Source organism: Eumetopias jubatus, unplaced genomic scaffold, assembly GCF_037043125.1.
Source record: "Eumetopias jubatus isolate StellerSeaLion01/CBP00866 unplaced genomic scaffold, mEumJub1_p1.0 scaffold_8, whole genome shotgun sequence".
In the NCBI taxonomy this organism is placed as follows: Eukaryota; Metazoa; Chordata; class Mammalia; order Carnivora; family Otariidae; genus Eumetopias; species Eumetopias jubatus.
Genome location: NW_028274814.1, coordinates 58,351,585 through 58,372,755, shown reverse-complemented (window position 1 = coordinate 58,372,755; position 21,171 = coordinate 58,351,585). Strand labels below are relative to the sequence as shown.

Below are 21,171 nucleotides of genomic sequence, written 5' to 3'. Positions count from 1 at the left end.
TAGTGTTTATTAGGTAAAAGTCCACATTTATGAGATAACACTCCATTCTTGGAATTCACCCAGATAGGAGAGTGCTTTGTGGTGGCTATAAAATTGTAGCGGTAGCCAAATTTTGTATATAAAATTACCATGACCTCAGAGGTAACTGCAAATGATTTACTGCAAACCAATGTACAATCTTTGCAATATATAAATTTCTTTGGAGATCTGTATTTGGATGGAGTGGCCACTATATGTACACATACCTAAAGTACAAGCAGATGCTTTATGCCAGGTACTTAGTAGCTTGTTTCTTGTGCTGACTATATGGTCAGCATTTAAAGGAAATCAGGAATCTTTGGTAAATCCTTGCTATAGCAACAAGACAGTTTTCATCAAGTTTGTGAAATGTAATTTTATTAATTAATAGAAGGGCATGTCTTACCAGACACAATGTCCCCGAATAAATAAAATCTCAGCATCATTAAAAGCACACAAACACACAGTTTAACAGGGTACAATACAAAGTCAATTTCGATGATGTTCTTACTTGCATTTACTAAAAATCTGAGAAAGACTGTATTAATCTCTAAATAATTATCTTGCATAAAGAGAAAAGTAGAGCACAATTATTTCGTAGAAGGTTTTGGGAGTGATAATTTGAGAAAACTTTGCTTTAAAATATATTAAGATACATCACAGGTCAAATCACACTCTCTGTAACATTACAACATGGAATTGTACTTAATCAAAAATAAAGGTGGCTGAAGAAGGCTGTATACTTTCTTTCCTAACATTACACTAATTTCTATTTTTGGCATGAGTTAATAACCTTTTCCATTAGTAGGAAAATGTGCTCTGCAAACTCTCGGAGGGCACCACGGCCACCATTACATTTGCAAATATATCCAACAGCCTTCTGGGCGGTGGAACAGGCATCAGCAGGCACGCCACTTAGGCCCACTTTCTTCAAGCACTCCTCGTCAGACACTTCATTTCCTAGCAAGTAAAAGAAACACGGGGTAAGTATTTGAGGACACAAAACATACGCAGTTCTAATAATGCAAACAGCAACCAGTAAGTAATTCTGGTAGCTTCAGCAAGACCTCAAGCACTGCATGTAAGAATACCAAAGATTAGGTGGAACAAGTATGTTAAAGTATTTACTAGTATATTTGAGGTCTAGGGTTTTCCTTAAGCAATTCAAAATTAACACTTATCAGTTAAAGGAGGAGAAAGGATTATAATTTCTGATTGCCATGCATATTAGATTTATGAGAAATTCTATCTATAAATCATGAATTATCTAAAATTTTTATTAAAAAAACATCCCAAGCACATGCAAGAACCCCAAGTTCATGTGTAATAATTGTAAATGTTTTGGATCATTTATCAGTGTTTTTCTCTTTGCTCCACCCGTTAGCTTTTTAGAGGGAGGGCTAGGAAAGAATTCCTAGACATCATGTTTTACCCCAAGACTCTTCAGCATCTACCTCTAACACATAACTATCTCTAATAGATCAATCTACTTTTTTAAAAAGTGAGACAGTATCATCAAACTAATAAAACCCACAATTCCTTAATATCATCTTGGGGCTCCTGGGTGGCTCGGTGGGTTAAGCATCTGCCTTGGGCTCAGGTCATGATCCCAGGGTCCTGTGATCGAGCCCCATGTCGGGCTCCCTACTCAGCTGGGAGTTTGCTTCTCCCTCTCCTGCTTGTGCTCTCTCTCTCACTCACTCTCTTTCAAATAAATAAATAAAAAATCTTAAAAGAAGTATCACCTAGTAACTTAGTATGTGCTCAAATATCCCATTGTCTCAAATTTTCTCTTTTACAAATTGATCTGTTTGCTTCAGAAGCCAAAGTCCACATACTGCATTCTGTTGATCTATATTTTAAGTACTTTTAATCTGTAACAGTTCTCTTTGATTTGTACATCATTTATTTGTTGAAGAATTACCATCACACTGACAAAACTACACCCTTTCTCCACCTGCCCTGCTCTCTTCCTTTCTGTTTTGTGTTGATAGGATGAATTTCAGAAGCACCCAGTACCTCAGATTCTCCATTCTGAGTATAATTATTATTATACCATAGACCAACTACTACTAATAAAATGCTCATTAAAAAAAGAATTTGTTTTAAATCTGTTCCACATTTATCCAGTGAAAATTTTTAAATGATTAAATGTATTGAAATCTGATTTTTTTCACTGAAAGATGATGAAAATTCAAGTATTTAATTTGCATAATCTACCCCTGAAACTAAGCTGTATTTCGTAAAATTTACCTATATAAGTGTTGATATTTTTAAGGAATACATTTTCTTTTTCTTTTTAAGATTTTATTTATTTATTTGACAGAGAGAGTGAGAGAACACAAGCAGGGGGAGTGGGAGAGGGAAAAGCAGGCTCCCTGCTGAGCAGGCAGCACAATACGGTGCGGGGCTCGATCCCAGGACCCTGGGATCATGACCTGAGCTGAAGGCAGACGCTTAACCATCTGAGCCACCCAGGTGCCCCAGGAAAACATCTTCATACATTTATGTGACCCATGCTAAATAGTGCTCTGATTTTAAATTAAAATTTGAAGCTATTCTCTATTTTCTTGTTTTCTAGCCTCTGCTTTTATAGTTTTTTTTAATGTTATATAAGTAATGCATATTCTTGGTAGAAACATTTTTTTTAAAGTCAAGGCAAAAACCAAATTAATATCATCTTAATTACCACTATTTATGGATAATCACTGTATTCTGGCATATGCAATTACATAATTTTACCGATATAAGTGATACACACTATTATTACCACCTGCAGGCACTCTATCAGGTATTCTATATTATTTTCAATTTTCTTTCCAATAGCCTTATAAAGTTTGACTTGTGTTTATACTATAAATAGGAAAACCAAGGCTTGGAGAAGCTCACTGAGGGTCGCACAGATACTTAGTATACCTGGAATTTGTTATACATTCCACTAAAATTGTTTTCTCCTTACAAAAACTGTGTCATTTTCTATCAAGGGCTCTGTAGTATTCTTCACTGAATCTTTGCATGCGGTTCAAAGGCTAGTCCTGAAGTCTTCAGATGATCTGCTCCCAAAGCATTTCTGTGCTGTTTCTTTTGAGGCCCATATTACCCTTGTAACTACTTATTTCATGCATGGCTTAGGTTATATGTATTTTAATAACTTGTCATCTTTAATATCTAAAATGTAGACATCAGACTGCAAGCTCTGGCAGCAGTAAGTCCCAGCAACCAACCCCAAGCCTGCACATAGCATATCTGCTAAATGCCAACGTGACAACCTTGTGACACCTGACCCTGTCAATACAGATTACAGCACTGGCTTTCATGGTTGCAGAGCATTCCATTTTGTGGATATTCTATGTTTGCAGGATATTTAAGTGGGCTCTTTTTTTTTTTCCTCCATTACTGGCACATTTGTCCAATTTCCTTCCTGGAATTGGGACTTAAGAGTTAATACTAGGGACATTTTAAGAAAGCAAACATCATCCAGAGTGTACTTCCTATATGTGGGGAATCTGCTAAGTGCTTTACCTAGATTATCTCATTGCTTCCCCCAACAGACCTATGACACAGGTACTCTTGACATTTCCAGTTTACAGGGGAGGAAATGAAGGCTTACCTTACCAACACTGACCAGTCAGGTGTGGTCTGACTCAACAGCATGTGTCAGGAATCATTCTACTAGGATACAACTGATACGTACAATCAAACTAACCTCCAGAAATTTAGTACCTTCCTCAGTAGTGTAGAGAGTTCCTATTTCTCTACAATTATGCCAATCTTGGGAATTTTCTTTTTCATTTCTCTATTTCTTAAAAAAAAAAAAAAATCGTGGTCCACTTTATGATGGCTGAATAATAAAATACCAACCAAGATACGCCACTTCTTTCCAGCACAGGCCCATTTCTTTTCTCCACTCATCCAGAACGGCTAGCTTGTCTGGGACATTGACTTCCATTTTGCAATCCAGTTTTAAGGAAGAGAGTGTCTGCTTTGAACAGGCTCTTTCTGAAATTAACCTCACCTTAAAAAATAAAAAAAGAAAAGAAAGAAAGGGCAAAATGAGAAAATAAAGAAAACAAGTATTTCCTAATAAAAATAAAATAACACCTGGTAAATAATGAGAGTCACAAATGAGTGGCCTTCTGAAGGACCAATTAAGTAAAACCAACTGATATTTTAAAATGATGAATCTTTACAACATTTTCTAATAGTCCAATAAAGATAAAAGACACTGTTTTCTACAGTGGGAAGGATCCTATCTGCAGGTTAAAAAATATACATTGTCTGATACTAACCTAAGATTCTCCTATAATTCGATTTATCCAGAGGAAAGTCTACAACCTGTCTCTTGTGCTGCTTAAGAACACATACTTAAGATTTCTAGGGAATTATAAGAAATTATCTCAGCTTTCATATTTGAAAATATATTAAATATTAAGTTACTCTGAATTAAAATTTTCAATAAGAAAAAGCTACATCTTAGAAATCCACAAGATACTTGTTTTTTTTTTTCTAAATGCTGATACCTATTTTTTTGAGATTTTTCTTGTTGAACGATCCTATGGGAATTGCTAGATAGTTCCTATTTAAAAATAATATGTTTATACTTACTGAATAACCAAGAAATATTATTTGCTGATTGACAAATTCCTAATTTTATTCATCTAAGAGTATAAGTATGACAATTTTCTAGGCATGTGAAGGCTAAATTTCAGGTATTTTAATAGAGAATACTAAAAATTTAAATCTCTTATTTCCCTCACATGTTCTTTGACCCTGAATCATCATCTTAAAAAACATCACTATATTCAGGGGGCACATACCTCAATACCACTTTTCTTTAATAAACTTATCCCAATAGCATCTTTTACATCATAAGATATTATTTCTTTTTGGTCTCCTGATATATAAATGTGGCCATTGGTGAGACATCCATCAATATTGCAAACCAAAAGTTTTATCTCCTTAAGCTTCTCTTTGCCAAAATAGCCATATCTAAAAGAAACCAAAATAGACCTCTGAGTACAAGTGCAATACTAATCACTCCCTCTCAAATGGCTAACACCAGTAAGCTTAATAACCATTCCCACTCAATTATTCAAACATTACCCTTAGCATTTACATCACATATACACTTCAGCTTCCAGCGCAAGACCTTTGAGTAGAGTGGTCTAACCAGGCTATGTGTTTCTCAAGTTATTGAATAAGCCATCTATAGGCATATTTTATGTGTATGTCTTCCTCACATGAACGGACTAATTGCAAAGATCCTAAAATGTTTGGAATATCAAAAATTAGTGTCTAGAAAATGCCACATGTCAGGGTCCAGTGCAAAGGCTGTGCAAGTCTTGTTTTTACCTTAATACTCTTTGTTCTGCAATAGGCCAATCAATATCCACATCTATATCCACACTGTGCTCAGCTCGCATTTCGTAGTAGGCCATTTTTCCACCCTAAAGATGGTATAAATGCCATGAGTACTGTTTTTAACATTAATTCACAATACCAAAATGTTTATTATAATACAGAACAATGAATTCATTTCTACAATCCTGAGAAAAATAAATAACCCGGGAAAATGAGTGACATTCAACAAATAATTTTTTGAGGGAAAAGCTTTTTGTTTCCTATATATTCAAACCATACACCATAATATTTTTCAAATTCTATCTACATAGTACAAGCTTCCCATTTTTCTTCACATAGATTTCTATTTGAAGACTGAAAAAAGCAGAAATACACATCTTCCAATATTTTGACACGGAATTTTCTAGAAATCCCCTAACTGTATCTCCTTCTTCTGATAGTCTCTCCCCTCATCATCCAAAGCAGTATAAAGGTTTTCAGAACTTATGTTCCAATTTGCAACTAAGTGGCAAGATAGGGGAGGAAAAATAACTGTAGTATCTATTGTACAGAATTGTCGGGGTGCCTGGTTGGCTTAGTCGTTAAGTGTCTGCCTTCGGCTCAGGTCATGATCCCAGGGTCCTGGGATCGAGCCCCACATCAGGCTCCCTGCTCTGCAGGAAGCCTGCTTCTCCCTCTCCCACTCCCCCTGCTTGTGTTCCCTCTCTTGCTGTGTCTCTCTCTGTCAAATAAATAAAATCTTAAAAAAAAAAAAGAATTGTCTTAGATCCCTGAACTACAGGTGGGAGTGGACAATAATTGTCTGGATCACATGTGAGCAAAGGGAGGGATAAGTTCCTGATCTTGGGGTCTGGGGGCAAAGGGGGAGCACCTTTCCTATGACTGTGATAATTTGAACGTCAAAATCAATTACAGGAAAATTTCATTTTTTAGAATTGTCAGTCTCTTCATAAATCTTATGATGAGATACTTCATTGTTCTCCACACTTTAGGAAAGCGTCAAATAACAGTCCCTTTAGCAAAGAGTTTGCAAAGGGCGCTATCTGTGTGTCAAACCTAATTTTCCTGAACACTCAAACTTAACTAAACTGTCTACAGTTTGCCTATATACTGCCAGAAGACTGTTAAAAATCCTTTTACCTCAGAGCATGAGTCACATTAGAAATTTTACTACAGCGAGTAGAGGGCTTTTTTTAAATGCTGATTTTGAGTAACAATAAGGATCTGAATCCAAATCCCAACAGTACCACTTACTACCCTGAGCCAATTACTTCCTTTTTTCAAAGCAGCCATTCCCTCCTCTATAAAACTGGGCCAGTTTTTTTTTAAAGCTTTATTGAGATATACTTCACATATTATAAAATTTACCCATTTAAAGTGTGCAATTCAGTGGCTTTTAGTATATTCACAGAGTTTTGTGACCATTACCACAATCTAATTTTAGAAAATTTTCACCAAAATAAACTCCATACCCAGTAGCAATCACTCCCCTCCCCTTGTCCCTAGGCAACCACTAATCCACTTCCTGTCTCTACAGATCTCCCTAGTCTGAAGATTTCATTAAAATGGAACATGACATAAATGGTCCTTTGTGACTGACTCTTTCACTTAGCACGGTGTTTTCAAGGTTCATTATGTATCACTACCAGGAATGTCTACTTTATTCCACTGCTATGCAGATTACATGATATAACCTATGTAAAAGTGTTTTGTACAGTCCTTGGTACATAGTAAGGGCTGAATAAATAACTGCTATTAAGTAAAAGGAACAAATAGTATATGATGTAACCACGTAGGCTCTAAAGATGTGAGAGACATCCAACCCCCTTATTTTAAAATGAGACCAATGAGATTCAGAACAGATAAAATGTATATTCAAAGCCACATAGTTAGAGATAGAGAACTATCACCTGGCTTTCCTGACACCCAGCTTGGTGATCTTCCACATCTACGACGTTTTTTTGTCTCTTTTTAAAAGCAATTGATTTTTATTCAACTGTACAACCACAACCTGACAGTAACAAACCATAGATTAAAAATAGAATTTTGAATGGAATAAAATGAATCAGGACATGTATACAACATTCAATATCTGATTCATTTCTTAGTTGTAGCAGAATTCCTTGCTTATTCACTGAACGGATTCCAAAGATTAGTTTACTGTAAGCCTACAGGATAAGTGCCTCAGATGATAAATCTTATCAGTTATTGCCTGTCTTCTAGAAACTGATACTTTCCTTTATGAACTGTGCCATGTCTTCCTTAGAACTGAGCTATACATATAAAAAGGTTTAAGAGATTTTTGCAAAATGAAGGCACAAACCTGTAAATAACCCATCTCTATCAAATGTCTTTTAGCAAAATAAAATGAGCCATTTTCATATAATTCTCCATCCCAGTCTTGTCGACGAGGTCGTTTAGCTGGATTCAAATTCAGAGGCTCAGTCACTTCACGAACTAAAAGCAAAAAGCTATAGTAAGTCTATGTTGCTTTGAATACTGAGTATTCATTTAGTAATTTTCAAAAATAAATAAACTGAAACTGTAAAATATTTTTCTATCTCAATAAATAAATGGATTTTTAAAGGAACAAAATCTCTAATGATGCTGATTTATCTTTGTTAATATTTATTAATTGTTTAATATTATCTAATCATAGAAAAATAAAGTATTTTACAGAGGAATTCTGAATAACTGAAGTTTTAAGGCATTTTTAAAAATACAAGGTTCTGGAAGGACATCAAAGCAACCTTAAGGCAGCTTCAAAAGGACTGAACTTGTCATAAAATATCCTTATTTGAATATTTTAATATATTTCTCATTATTTGCTTCTATAGAAATACAATGTATGTGTTTATACAATGTGGTTGAGAAATTACTTTCATAGAATTATTACAGAAAACTGAAGATTTCCTCATTAAATTATTGAGACTTTTATATTGATAAAAATGTTTGTATATTACATATTCCTACCAGTAATTTAAAAATATACTAAGCATAATAATAAATAATATTTACTTATTACTATCCTTGGTAATGAAGGCTCAGCAACATCAACCTTAGTGATTATAACATGATGTAACAGACAAAGCCCTCAGTACTGGTAAATAGGGATCCTCTTGCCTTTTCACTGTTTTTTTCCCAAAACTGTGTTTATGGATGTGTATTGACATGTACGCATGATTCTGTGTGCGTGTGTGTGTGTGTGTGTTTAAAGTTGGTGATGGTTCAGAATCTTTTTGATTCTACTTTTGGCTGTCACTTATGTGAGTAATGGCTTCTAGAAATAACTTCTATTTACTTCCCTAACTAAACCATCCTCTTTTCAGTCCTAGTCCATCAGTGTTTGATATAATCTAGGAAAAATACTCAGGAAATATGCATTGAATAGCTACATATGGTACAGTTTTACAGGCACGGGATACACAGCAGTGAATACGACTCTCTACTTTCGTGTAGTGTGCGATCTAGTGGTGGAGACAGGCAATAAACAAACTCATTCAAGTGGTACTTTGAAGAAAAGGAATGAGAAGGGCAAGTCTTTCCTAAGTGAACAAGGATCAGTGGCTACCTCTCTCTGGGGATATTTGCTGCATCTGAGGAAGAAGGGAAAGAAGGATCAAACCTGGCATAAGCAGAGGGACTCTGCTGGGGTAAAGAGAAACCAGAAGAGTTTGTCATGGCCCTGTGGACTAGAATCACAGATTGGCTTCTATAAGAGCCCAAACACAGAGCTAGTTCTTGCCACCCAATTATTCCCCTGCAGGACGTTTGCTGAGTGTGCTCTGGCATAAGAAGCTAGGGATGGGCTGGAAGGCAGGGAGAGATCATTATAGTTTTGTGGTGCTTAAGTCCCAAAGTCCTGTTAGCCTGGGGTTATCAGCAATACATACAAGATCCATCTCCTGGCAAGACACCTGCACTAAGAGGTAAAGTGAAACTAAAGCTCAAACCCAGCACAACTCCTAACTGGATCAAAGTGACTGGCTCCATATCCTATCTGTCTGAGAGAAGAAGGAGTATGACTTCCCTGGAGGAAAATAATATATACAGACCCTTGAACAACGCAGGGGCTGGGGTGCCAAACCCCCACATGGTCAAAAATCTACATATAACTTTTGATTCCCCCAAAGCTTAACTCAAAGAGCTTACTGTTGACCAGAAGCCTTACCAATGACATAGTCAATTAACACATATTTTGTATATTACATGTATTGTGTTGTTGCAATAAAATAAGCTAGAGAAAAGAAAGTGCTATTAAGAAAATCATAAGGATGAGAAAATACATTTACAGTACTGTGCTGTATTTATTGAAAAACACTGTGTATGAGTGGACCCGTGCAGCTCAAACCCATGTTGTTCAAGGGTCAACTGTACTCCAATCTCTATGTCAGGAATGTGACAAAATACGAGTCATGAAGAAGTAGAAATACATTACCCATAACTAGAGAAAAACGGTTGTAGAAACAGAACTATAAATGACCCAGATGTCAGAACCTGCAATCGAGGATTTTCAGAGAACTATCATAAATATGTTAAAGATATTATAGGAAAAGATTTAAAAAGATGGAGAATTTCAACAGAGAACAGAATCTCTAAAAAATAGCTACAATATACATTCCAGAATGGAAAACACATATATCTGAAATAATTCACTGGACAGGATTTATAGTGCACTGAACAAGTCAGAAGAAATGATCAATGAACTCAAATATGTCAACAGAAATTACTCAACATGAAGCCCAGAAAGAAAAATCAACAAACAATACAGAACAGACTATGAGAGACATGTGGACCCCATAAAATTGTTTAAGATACACTTAAATCTGAGGCCTAGAAAGAGAGGAGAGAAAAAATGTGAGAGGAGAAATATTTGGAGATAATGGCACAGATTTTTTGCAAACTAATAACAGATATCAACCTAGAGATATGACAAGTTCAGAGAATTCTTTTTTTTTTTTTTAAAGATTTTATTTATTTGACAAAAAGAGCACAAGCAGAAGGAGAGAGAGGGAGAAGCAGGCTCCCTGCTGAGCAAGAAGCCTGATGTGGGACTCAATCCCAGGATCCTGGGATATGACCCGGGCCGAAGGCAGCCGCTTAACCGATTGAGCCACCCAGGCGTCCCCAAGTTCAGAGAATTTTAAATAGGATAAACACAAAAAAAGCCCCCACAGCAATACAAATTGGAGTCAACTATGAAAAATTAAGATAAAGGGAAAAATCTTAAAAGCAGCCTGAGGGAAAAAAGGCATTATATTTAGAGAAACAATGATCAGAATAATAAGCTGATTTCTTTTAAGAAACAAAGGATGGCAGAAAATTATGAAATGACACGTTAATGATGCATCTTCAAAAGAGTAACATCTTAAAGATGCAATCTTAAAAAGCCGAAAGAAAGAAAAGGCAAACCAAAATTTTATATTCAATGAAAATGCCCTTTAAAAATAAGGGTGAGGGGCACCTGGGTGGCTAAGGCGTTAAGTGTCTGCCTTCAGCTCAGGTCATGATCCCAGGGTCCTGGGATCGAGCCCCGCATCAGGCTCCCTGCTAGGCGGGAAGCCTGCTTCTCCCTCTCCCACTCCCCCTGCTTGTGTTCCCTCTCTGGCTGTGTCTCTCTCTGTCAAATAAATAAAGAAAATCTTAAAAAAAAAAATAAGGGTGAATTATAGACATTTTTAGACAAAAGCTGAGAGGAGCTGTTACTAACAGATGTACGCTGTAAGACAGAAGCACATGTAAGTGGTAAGAAATGAAGACTAATAGAAAAAGGTAAACATGCAGGTGAAGATAAATGACTATTTTAAAATAACTTAAAGTACCATTAACTGTTTAAAATAAATAGAACAACAATGTATCTTGGGTCATAATATAGACAGAAATAGATTACGTGACAATTACAGTACAAAAGGCAGGGGCTAAATAGAAATTTACTATTGTTAGCTTCTTAATTATTTGTGAAAATACAAATTCAGGTAGACTATAACAAACTAAGGGTGCAAAGTGTAATCTCTAGAGCAGTGCTGTCGAATAGAAATATAATGGGAGCCGCATCTATCATTTTAAATTTTCTAATGGCTACAGTTTTAAAAAAGCAAAAAGAAGTGAAATTAATTGTAATAATATTTTATTTATCCCTATGTATCTAAAATTTTTTAACATGTAATAAATGTAAGAATTATTAATGAGATATTGCATATACTTCTTTCATACTAATCTTAGAAATCCAATATGTATTTTACACTTAATGCATATCTCAATTTGGATTAACTACATTTCGAGCTAACAGTGCTAGAGGCTACTATATTAGATAGTAAGGTTCTAGCGTGGTGACAAAAAAATACAAAAAGTTATACAATATAAAATGGAATAATTTTTCAAGTACTGATTAATCCAGTAGCACTTTTAGTGATTTTATAAACAGGGACATAAGAATAGACTCACAAAAAAATACCACTCTGGGTTAGAGCCATTGTTCATCAATAGCATTTTGTTTCATAGTGGTTTTGAGAAAATATATGACAAGACAAAGCTCTTGTCTCTAATGTTCACTTCTCGATATTAAAAGATATTTATTCAAACATTTCTAATTTTCTTAAAATTCCTTATGGATCTAATTTTTATGGCTTTGTCATCTATTTAACATACATATTTTTTGGGCTTCTTGAACTTTAATCATATAGTCAATATTCAGTTTAACACTGGGCTTCCTTGATTTGCTTCAAAAATTTGTTTCTTAAGCTTTAATAGAGCCTTCCTAGAAACTATTTCCTCAGAAATCAGAATTTCTGAGACTTGGTAATTAAGTTCAAAGTTAAAATATATAGCTTAACACAGAACCTGGCACAGAGAAGACAATAAATATTTACTGAATGAAATCAATATGTAAATGTATTTACTGATATATTTCATTGGTTTGTGTAACATTCATATTTTGAGATTGAAGAATCTTATTTTCAGCCCTTCTTTATCCTCTTACTTGCTCTTTTTTGCGCTGTCTCTAGTGTCATTGCATCTTCCTTACTGTCTCCTTTAAGTCACACATTCGTTAGAGACAACTAAGCCAGCTGCCCCGTTATTCAACAAATGTCAGAGCACCTAACAGAAATCAAACTGCCTTTCCTTACATATGTTACATTTACCTATTTGTTGGTCATCCTATTCTTTTTTTTAAATTTTATTTTATTATGTTATGTTAGTCACCATACATTACATTATTAGTTTTTGATGTAGTGTTCCATGATTCATTGTTTGTGTATAACACCCAGTGCTCCATTCAACACGGGTCATCTATTCTTTATTCAATATTTTACTAGTTTAGCTAGCTAGAAATCAGGCTCCTGCTAAATACCGTGGAAGTCTTCCTACATCAGGGTTACATATTTTGGGAAGCAATTCCACAATTCATTCTTGAGGTCCTCCAGAACTTTTTGGTAGACTTCTATCCCCACAATCCTAATATGATTTATATGGAGTTTACCAAGCAAGTCTGGAACAAACACAGAAATATTTCACATCTAGAAAAATGACATGCCTGCCTCAGAAGGCAAACAGAGTGTTAAAATGTCCATCTGTAAAAAATAAAGCAGGGAATTTGGTCTGTCCTGTCTAAATAATCACAAGACTTAGAACTGATTATAAATGTCATTACCTACTACAGTTAATAATCACGTGTTGCTCCCTTCATTCTTAAAGAATATTTACATATGAAAAAGCTGAGTCTCCATAAAAGCTAAAATCAAGACTGATATATAACAGAATACCTCCTTTCTGAATTTCACTCCATCGAAACTGATGGCGTCGCACAACAGAGAAAACAGAATCATATCCTTCCTCTCGAATCATTTCTGCAACTTTTTGAAGGTCAGTAGGATGTAAACACGGAGAAGTTGCTTGAATATTTCCTACAATGTCAACCTCTTAAAAAAACAAAACAAATGAAAAGGACATCAAAGTTCTTTGCAAGGGATACAAAGATCTTAAATTCAAATGTGAAAACAAGTCTTATGAAATAATAAGCTGGAAATTACATAAAATTTTGAATAAACTATCAAATGCATACCATTGTGATAATTAAGAAATTCTATGATGGCATCTAGTGAGGTAGAGCTGTCTTTTGAAACTTCAGAACTTCTTCGATGAACTTGGGCACCAAATTGTTTGGCCACATTCTCAATTTCATCATGGTCTGTTGAAACCCATACACTGTATAGATATTAAGAAATAAATATAACAAGCCAAATCATTAAAAGAAACCACTAAAGAAAAAAAGGAGCTCTGCAACCCCAAAATACAACTTATATGATGTTAGGATAGTTTTTATACCATCAAAAAAAATTACAGATCTAATATAATATAAAATTTAAAGAATTATATTTGTATATAAACTATATTGTGTCTGAATAAAAATACAGTACCAGATATAGTATTTGTTTACATATAAAAATACTTGTATATGTATTGTCTTATGTCTTATTTATATAACATTATTTATGTAGCCCTAGATATAGTTTTATAAAATTAGAAAAAATGACACTTGGTATTTTTAAGGCTACTGGTATATTAAGTAAAACAGTAGTGCTAGAAGTTCAAATCTAAAGGATCTAAAGAAGATCCTGCTTCTTATTCCCCATTCAAATCCAAATTACTGTGTGAAGAATTTTAATATACTTGCTAAGGAAAAAAATGGATTTGTATTAGACCATGAAGCTGAAAGAATTTCAAGCTTGGAAGCGACGAAATGCCTAGATCTGGGCTCAAAATAATCAGATAATCCAACTCTCTTGTTTTGCCAACAATGGGTATACTATAAATATATGAACACAAAATTGATGGAGGTATAGCCATTGACAACAATTACAGACACAGAGAACAGAACATGACTTGATGGACTCTGGGAAGTTTAACTTGACTGCACCTTTCATCACATCTTACATGGTTCACCATTTAGACTTTCTAAGATGATGACTATGAGTAAAATGCTACTTTGGGGAAGTGTACTAGTTTCTATTGAAGTTCAGTTTCCTGGATCTTTACAAATTCCCTTTGCTAGAAACAAAAGATGTGACTATTCCTCTAGCCACAATGTTTTATTAGTGATATTACACAAAGACAGTTTAATGACTTACACTCTTTGGCATATGCATTTATTTTTTATCATCTTCATTCAACATCTACTGGGGGTAAGAGGAACTGCATGTTTCAGATGTCTACGCTCAGGTGCCAAGAGTGAAAAGAAAGTGAGAAACTAAAGAAACATTTTTTTTTTTGAGACAGAAGTTTACTAAATACCAAAAAAATTTCTAACATCTCCAGATTTTACTTATTAATTTCCGTTCTTCCCTTTAATATTTGCAGGAGGATTTAAATCTAAAGATAAAGTCAATAATCCCACTAATTTTTTTTTTTTTTTTAAAGCCTAGTAAACAAGATGAGCCATTGGCTAGGGATCAGATTCTCACATTTACTGTCACTCTGGGCAAGGCAGAACACAGAAGCCCCTATTTTCCCATCTTGAAATCTGAACTATTTGGGGCAGATTTTCTACTGGAGAAATGTCATAGTCAAAGGTACATAACAAAGTGAAGTACCAATGAAAACCTAGTTTTAAAAATGAGAAGGTGAAGGCAGGATGGTAAGATGGTAAATACAGTAAAAAGTGAACTGTAAAAGCAAAAGAAATGGTCTTTTGACATCTAATTTATGTCACTGATTGAAATAAATTACTGACGTCGTTTCCTTTATTATCCTGATTTTCTGTAATGAAAATTCAATACCACAGGATTTGGTGATATATTTGAAATGCTTAAAAGGTAAATAAAAAATAAGAGCTTTTGGAAGAGGTTTGCTTTTCTTCTTTCCTCCCTTTTATCATTCATTCATTCCTTCATTCATGAAATGTTTACTGAGTGCCTATTATGTTTCAGGTCCTACTTTGGACACTGGAGATATGCAGTCCATTTTCTTGAGAAACTTTCAGTTCTTAGCCTATTGGTAGAGACAGAGGTCAACATAGTACTATAATACTCTAAACCATCCAGGAAAGAGAGGTAAGGAAGCAATGACTAACTTCTCTACAATGCTTTATTTTTACAAAGTATTTTTATAGTGCCTGCTACATAACATGCTCAATCTATATGTGTTAATAAATGAAACATTAAATGGTTAACAGCATGGGATCTGAAGGAATGGGTTCAAAGCCTAGCTCCATCACATGTTAGCATATATGACCTTAGGTAAGATCCATCATCTCCCTAGGCCTCAATTTTTAGTAAAGTGCATGTGATTTAAAAAAAAAAATACAGGTGATAATAATAGTAATTACCTCATACCATTGTTATAAGGACTAAATACAAACCACAACACACAATAAACATTTAATACATGTTAGCGATTCAAAATAATAAAATAGGAATGGTAATAAAGGAACACATACATGGTCTCATTTAATCCTCAAAGACTCAGTTGGAAGGAAAACTGCTGCTTTCAGAACTTCAAAGGTCCAAATGTCTAATTTATATGTATAAAAATAGCATCCCATATGTAGACTTAAAATACAATGAACATCATTTATTAAAGGGGCTATGTAAGCAGATGGTTTTCCTTTGGCTTAGAGGAATCAGAAGAGGGAGGGCAAAAAGAATGAGCAAGTGAATAAACAGGCCTAATAAAATGTAAAATCAAGTACAGAGTAAATGTCAAAGCCTAATGCTAATGGCTTTAGCCTCAAATGAAGTCATATTCCATCTAACAGGATGAACAGAAATATCAACCCTGATGCCTGTGAATATTATTTCAAAGCGAAGTGTCATTTTAAGGATAACACAGCATAGGCTTATCAAATGAAACTGAAGTTCATGTTTTTTTTTTTCCACAAGTGTGTTAGGCAACATTTACAAAATCAATTTGTTCTGAGGTTTACTAACAGCACTGAACCACTGTTGCAATCAAGCTCTTACAAACTCACCTCTAACAATAACTTTTTACTAAATGAAAAAAATTGTCTTAGCATTTTTCTCAACTGCTAACTATCCAAAGTAGTATGCAAAGTTAGCGACCTTGCAAGTATTGCTAGCTTTGACTCTGAGCAGGCCAGAAAAATCTGTTTCAACGAATAAATCATGGTTTTGAACAAAATAATCTCCAAAGCATCTTCCAGCCCTGAAAAACACAATCGGGCAGGGCAATTTTCTTCACTTCCTTCGTAGGGTAAATATTTATCAAAGAAAGAAAGTAGGAAGGTGAGGGGCAGCAAGGTTGCTCCAAACGTGGATTGTAGCTTCAGAATAAATCAATTAAATCCAAATCAACACATTTTAATTCAGGTTCCAATACGTTAAGCATACCAAGATAAGTAAGAGTACCCGCTCACAAGAACCTCTTCAACCCAGTAGAGCAAGGGTCATCCCAGGCTAAATCTGGCTCACAGCCTGCCTGTTTTCATAAACAAACTTTTAATGGAATACAGCCATGCTCATTCACTTATGTATTGTTATGGCTACTTTCACAACATACAACAGGGCTAAGCAACAGAGACCATTTGGCTTGCAACATCTAAAATATCTAGTATTTGGTGGACCCCTGAAATAGAGAGTAAAGACACAATTCCATTAACTCTTCAAGGTCAAAGCATGTTAGCATTAGGAAGAATTCTGAAGATAATTACAACTTTCCCATTTTACAAGTAAGCAAACTGTGGCCCATGGAAGAGATGAAGATTGTAAAAACCTTCAATATGAGGGGAAAATGTCAAGGATAGATCACATGCTATATGGCACACTCTAAGGGCTGTATATATACTACCTCACTTAATCTCCTCAGCAAGCCTATGAGGTGGATATTTAAGTCCATTCTGCAGATGAGGAAACTGAGGCACAGACGTTAAGTGATTTACCCAAAGTTGCAGTTAACATGTGGTGAAGCTAGAAATTCAGATCCACAGTTTGACTCCAGGGTCTGTGACCTTACCTCGCTGCACAGTGCATGCACTAAAAGAAGGTCTGAACACTGCCGCTCTGTGCAGAAAACAAAGGCACAGTTACTTTTTATGGAGGGGATCAGCAAAAACTTCACTGAGGAAGTGGTGCTAGTCCCTTTTAACTTTTTAGTTGAACTTTCCAGATCCTTAGAAAGGATGCTACATAGCAAACAGCTATGCAAACTAAACAGAGGAACATCACTTCATTACACAATATTCTAAGTTTGAGAAGGCAGAGTCAGACCGATTATGCTCATTTTCCTGGTAAGAAAAATACTGGTTTTATTTCTTCCAATTACTATTATTAGTATAGTAACAGAGACCATAGATGGCTTGAAGTATAAAATATCATTCCAATTGTCAAGATGCTTATACTCTAATCTAGATGTAGTAAATAAAACTGGTACAGAAAACGTTCTCAGGAATCATTTGTTCGTTCATGGATTTTGTACAAATGCATTTTAATAAATGGAAGCAGGAAAATCACTGCTTAATATATAACATATATTTTCCAATCATTTCATAGTAAAATCTCCTATGTCTGCAATAAGGCTATTTGTTGGGTTTTGACTCCCAGCATCTACTCCCCTTTGGTAATCATATTCCAATTTTTCTCTCGATGGAACTGTCACATGGTGCTTCAGGGGGCGTTCCATCACCGGCTCCAAGAGCGGAAGAGGCAGCTAAACTGAACCAATACAAGCACTGGGGACCCAAAGGGGCTCTTTTTGGTTACACTTAAACCTGGAAGGAGTAAAATAAGGGCGTAAACCAAGCTGGATACCAAAGCAGAAAGGGCAGCTTTGATTTGTTAACTATGGCAGTATGGAAAAGAATCCAGCAAAAACTGAACTCAAATTCCCCAAAACAAAGACTGGAGACTTCTTAAAAGCTGGAGTATGTTAAGGAAAAGGTATTGAGAGGGTGATAAAGAGGGTTAGTCCATGTGACTAGGCCGTCTGGGTTTGTTAACTGGTGCTTATCCAGAGGAGAAACACACTTCTAACTTTATGATGGGTGTCAACGTGCAAGTTGAAGCAAGGTGCCCATCGAATTTAGGCCCTTAGTTCTCCCACAGGGACTGGGAAGGAATGAGAGTTATCTACTGGGATGTTTGCATTTCAAAGAGACAGTTTTGGGTGGTAGATTTACATTCCAAAGGATGGAGAAGGGGTTCATAATTATAAGCTTTCAAAAGTAGTTGTTCTGAGAGGGGGTTCAGAGGCAATCTGCCTGTCACCAGGTGGTCCCTAAAACAAACAGTAAATTCTCCTGGCAGCACTGACCTTTCTCAGCCATTTTAAGGGGGGCTAGGATCATCCTAGAAGAATTGCCTTTCGCTGCTGGAAACCATACTAGAGTTTGGACAAGTCGTTATGTGCTGAGTTTTGCAGTTCTCAGCACAATCACCTGACACCATAAAGGGAAAGCCTATCTAGAAGAACCAAGAAATGGAGGATTCTGGTGACAGAGGGCACCATTCCCTTACCCTGCTTTATTTTTCTTGAAAATATTTATCACCACCAAATAGAGTATACACTGTTTGTATATTGCCAGTCCCTAGCTCCATGAGACTAGGGACTGACTCTTGCTACTGCTATCAACTCTGGTTAGGAACACAGTACAGTGCCAGTCACATAGTAGATGGTCAATAAATATTTGCTGAATGAATGAATCATTTTAGCCTCTGAATCTCATTGTATCTGAACAAGCCTTACCCTTCTTCGTTAAGCCAGGCTGAAAGGGATTTCCTGACATGCAACCAAACAAAGAGTTGTAAATGAGTTTTGTTCTTAATTTACTGTGAAAGTGAGTTTTGATCTCTACTTCATTTCACAAAAATGGCATATCACTGCTGCCTGGATGCACCTTCTTCCAGTCTTTTTTTTCCCCCCAGTGTGCACTCTTTGTAAAGGTGAAAAAATGTCCAAAAGTTTGTAAGCCCCAAAAGGACAAGAACCATGTCATTTATCTTGATGTTTCCTTGGATGTGTATGGCAGAAATTAGGGCCAGTAAATGTTTACTGAATTGAACCACATTCCCAAGGCTTTCCCTATCTCTCCTTTGCACACTTCCTATTACATTGCTACATTAGTGTTATCTTCTGGGTGCCCACCCCTATTTAACTCGCTCCACCCAGGGCTTCCTTTGGATTAAAACATTAAGAAAATTAGTAAATTCATACTTTTGGAGTGTCTTTCTTTAAACAAGACTAGTTAAATGAAAATCATAAACCCATATATTAGTGTGGGCAATTAATATGCTCCAAAAACAATCATCTCTTTCAGACCAAAACCCAAACATCAAAAAGTTAAAATAATTTACTTTCCACAGTAACAAATTCAAGCATAATTAGGGTGAAGTTACTATGTGTAAACTCATTCCCGGCACAAAATTCTCTCTCTCTTTAATGAATGACATCAGCTTGTCACCCCTGCCCAAAATGGCATATGGCAATGTCTCTGAATGATGCACAATTAACCTGTCTTTAGGGCAGACGAGGTTCCAAAGATATAATAAAACCATTTATAAGCATATCATAAAACAGCCTGCTGTACATTTTCTCACTATCTCTTACCTATGTACAAAGGTAGGTAGTTTTCTAGATTGTGCTGACTCACAGGCAGATAGCTTGGAGTATTTTTCAAAGGTCAGAAAGGGATTTCCAAGCCGAGCTTGAAACTAGAAAGCCTTGACACCTCACTTCATTCATGAACCTGATCCCTCCCCTAATCGATCGGCACCAAGTGGTTATCACAGGCTGAGCAACAGGGGAACCCTAATTGGCCTCTGTCTACAAGAGTTCACATATTGCCACAGACGTTTCATAGGGGGTGGCCTCCTTTACTTTATCCTGTGAGGTCAACCCGGGCGGCAGAGACGGCTGAAAAGGGGGAAATCTCCCCTTTTACCGATGGCATTCTCAAGGGCAGGGACAGGAACTGTCCCAGGTCAAGACTATTAGCAGCTACGGAACAAGGAAGAAGCTGGAGCACTTCCTCCCCGCGCTGTCAACCAGGGCCCAGACACCCCGGATCTTGCACACCCCTTCCAAGAGCAATTGCCCTGGGAGCCCCAGCCCTTCCAGCGGCCCGGCTCCCGGTTCCGACCCCCACCCAGGCCGCGCCGCCCACTCTCGCACATGCGCACCTCTGGAAGACCCCCGAGTCCAGGGCCGCACGCAGGACCCAGCCAATAAGCGGGACCCCCGCCAGGTGCTTAATGTTCTTCAGGGGGATGCCCTTGCTGCCGCCCCGGGCCAGAATTAGAGCCGCCAGGTGCGGGGGCTTCTCCACACCTCGGCCCTGGCCTCCGCGGGAGTTGCGCTGCAGCTTCGGCGGCCGGCCCCGGGAGGGCCGCCCCCGCGGGTTGGAGACGGAGGTGGCGGCCCCCTTCTCCACCGAGTCCATCTTCCTCCCACGCCTTCTCCCCAGCTTCTCCACATCCGGGAGCTCTTCTCTCGCCACCTCAGCTCGGCGCCGCCCGATCTCCCCGCCCGACCACTCGCGGGGGTGGCTGTTCCTGGCCCTGGCTCCGCCTCCGCAACGGTCCGCCCCTCAACGAGGCACGCCGGGAATTGTAGTCCGCGGCCGTCTCGCCTGGGTCCAGTAGGCGAAGTAGGCTCAGGGATAACTGGAAAAAAGTGCAGCTTCTGGGGGGAGGGGGTTGATATTATACGGAGATTTCTAAACTAGGCAACATAGATTATAGATTTTTTGGTAAAGAACTTCTCCACTTAAGAAATGCAGTGGATTTCCCACTGCACACTCAAATGCACCCTAACACGAATCAATCTTATATTTAAAATTACAAT

At 36.8% G+C, this 21,171-nt stretch overlaps 1 protein-coding gene across 1 annotated transcript; it reads right to left on the bottom strand.

Annotated features, from left to right (window-relative positions):
* Positions 1-379: 379 nt before the first annotated feature.
* CMAS (cytidine monophosphate N-acetylneuraminic acid synthetase) lies at positions 380-20,861 on the bottom strand. The gene is made up of 8 exons (XM_028113254.2): positions 20,508-20,861; positions 13,442-13,584; positions 13,143-13,298; positions 7,703-7,836; positions 5,371-5,465; positions 4,836-5,007; positions 3,880-4,033; positions 380-978 (listed from the first exon to the last, which is right to left on the bottom strand). Exons 1-8 carry the CDS (start codon positions 20,765-20,767, stop codon positions 788-790), a joined length of 1,305 nt encoding a protein of 434 aa, XP_027969055.1. The 5' UTR covers positions 20,768-20,861; the 3' UTR covers positions 380-787.
* Positions 20,862-21,171: the final 310 nt, after the last annotated feature.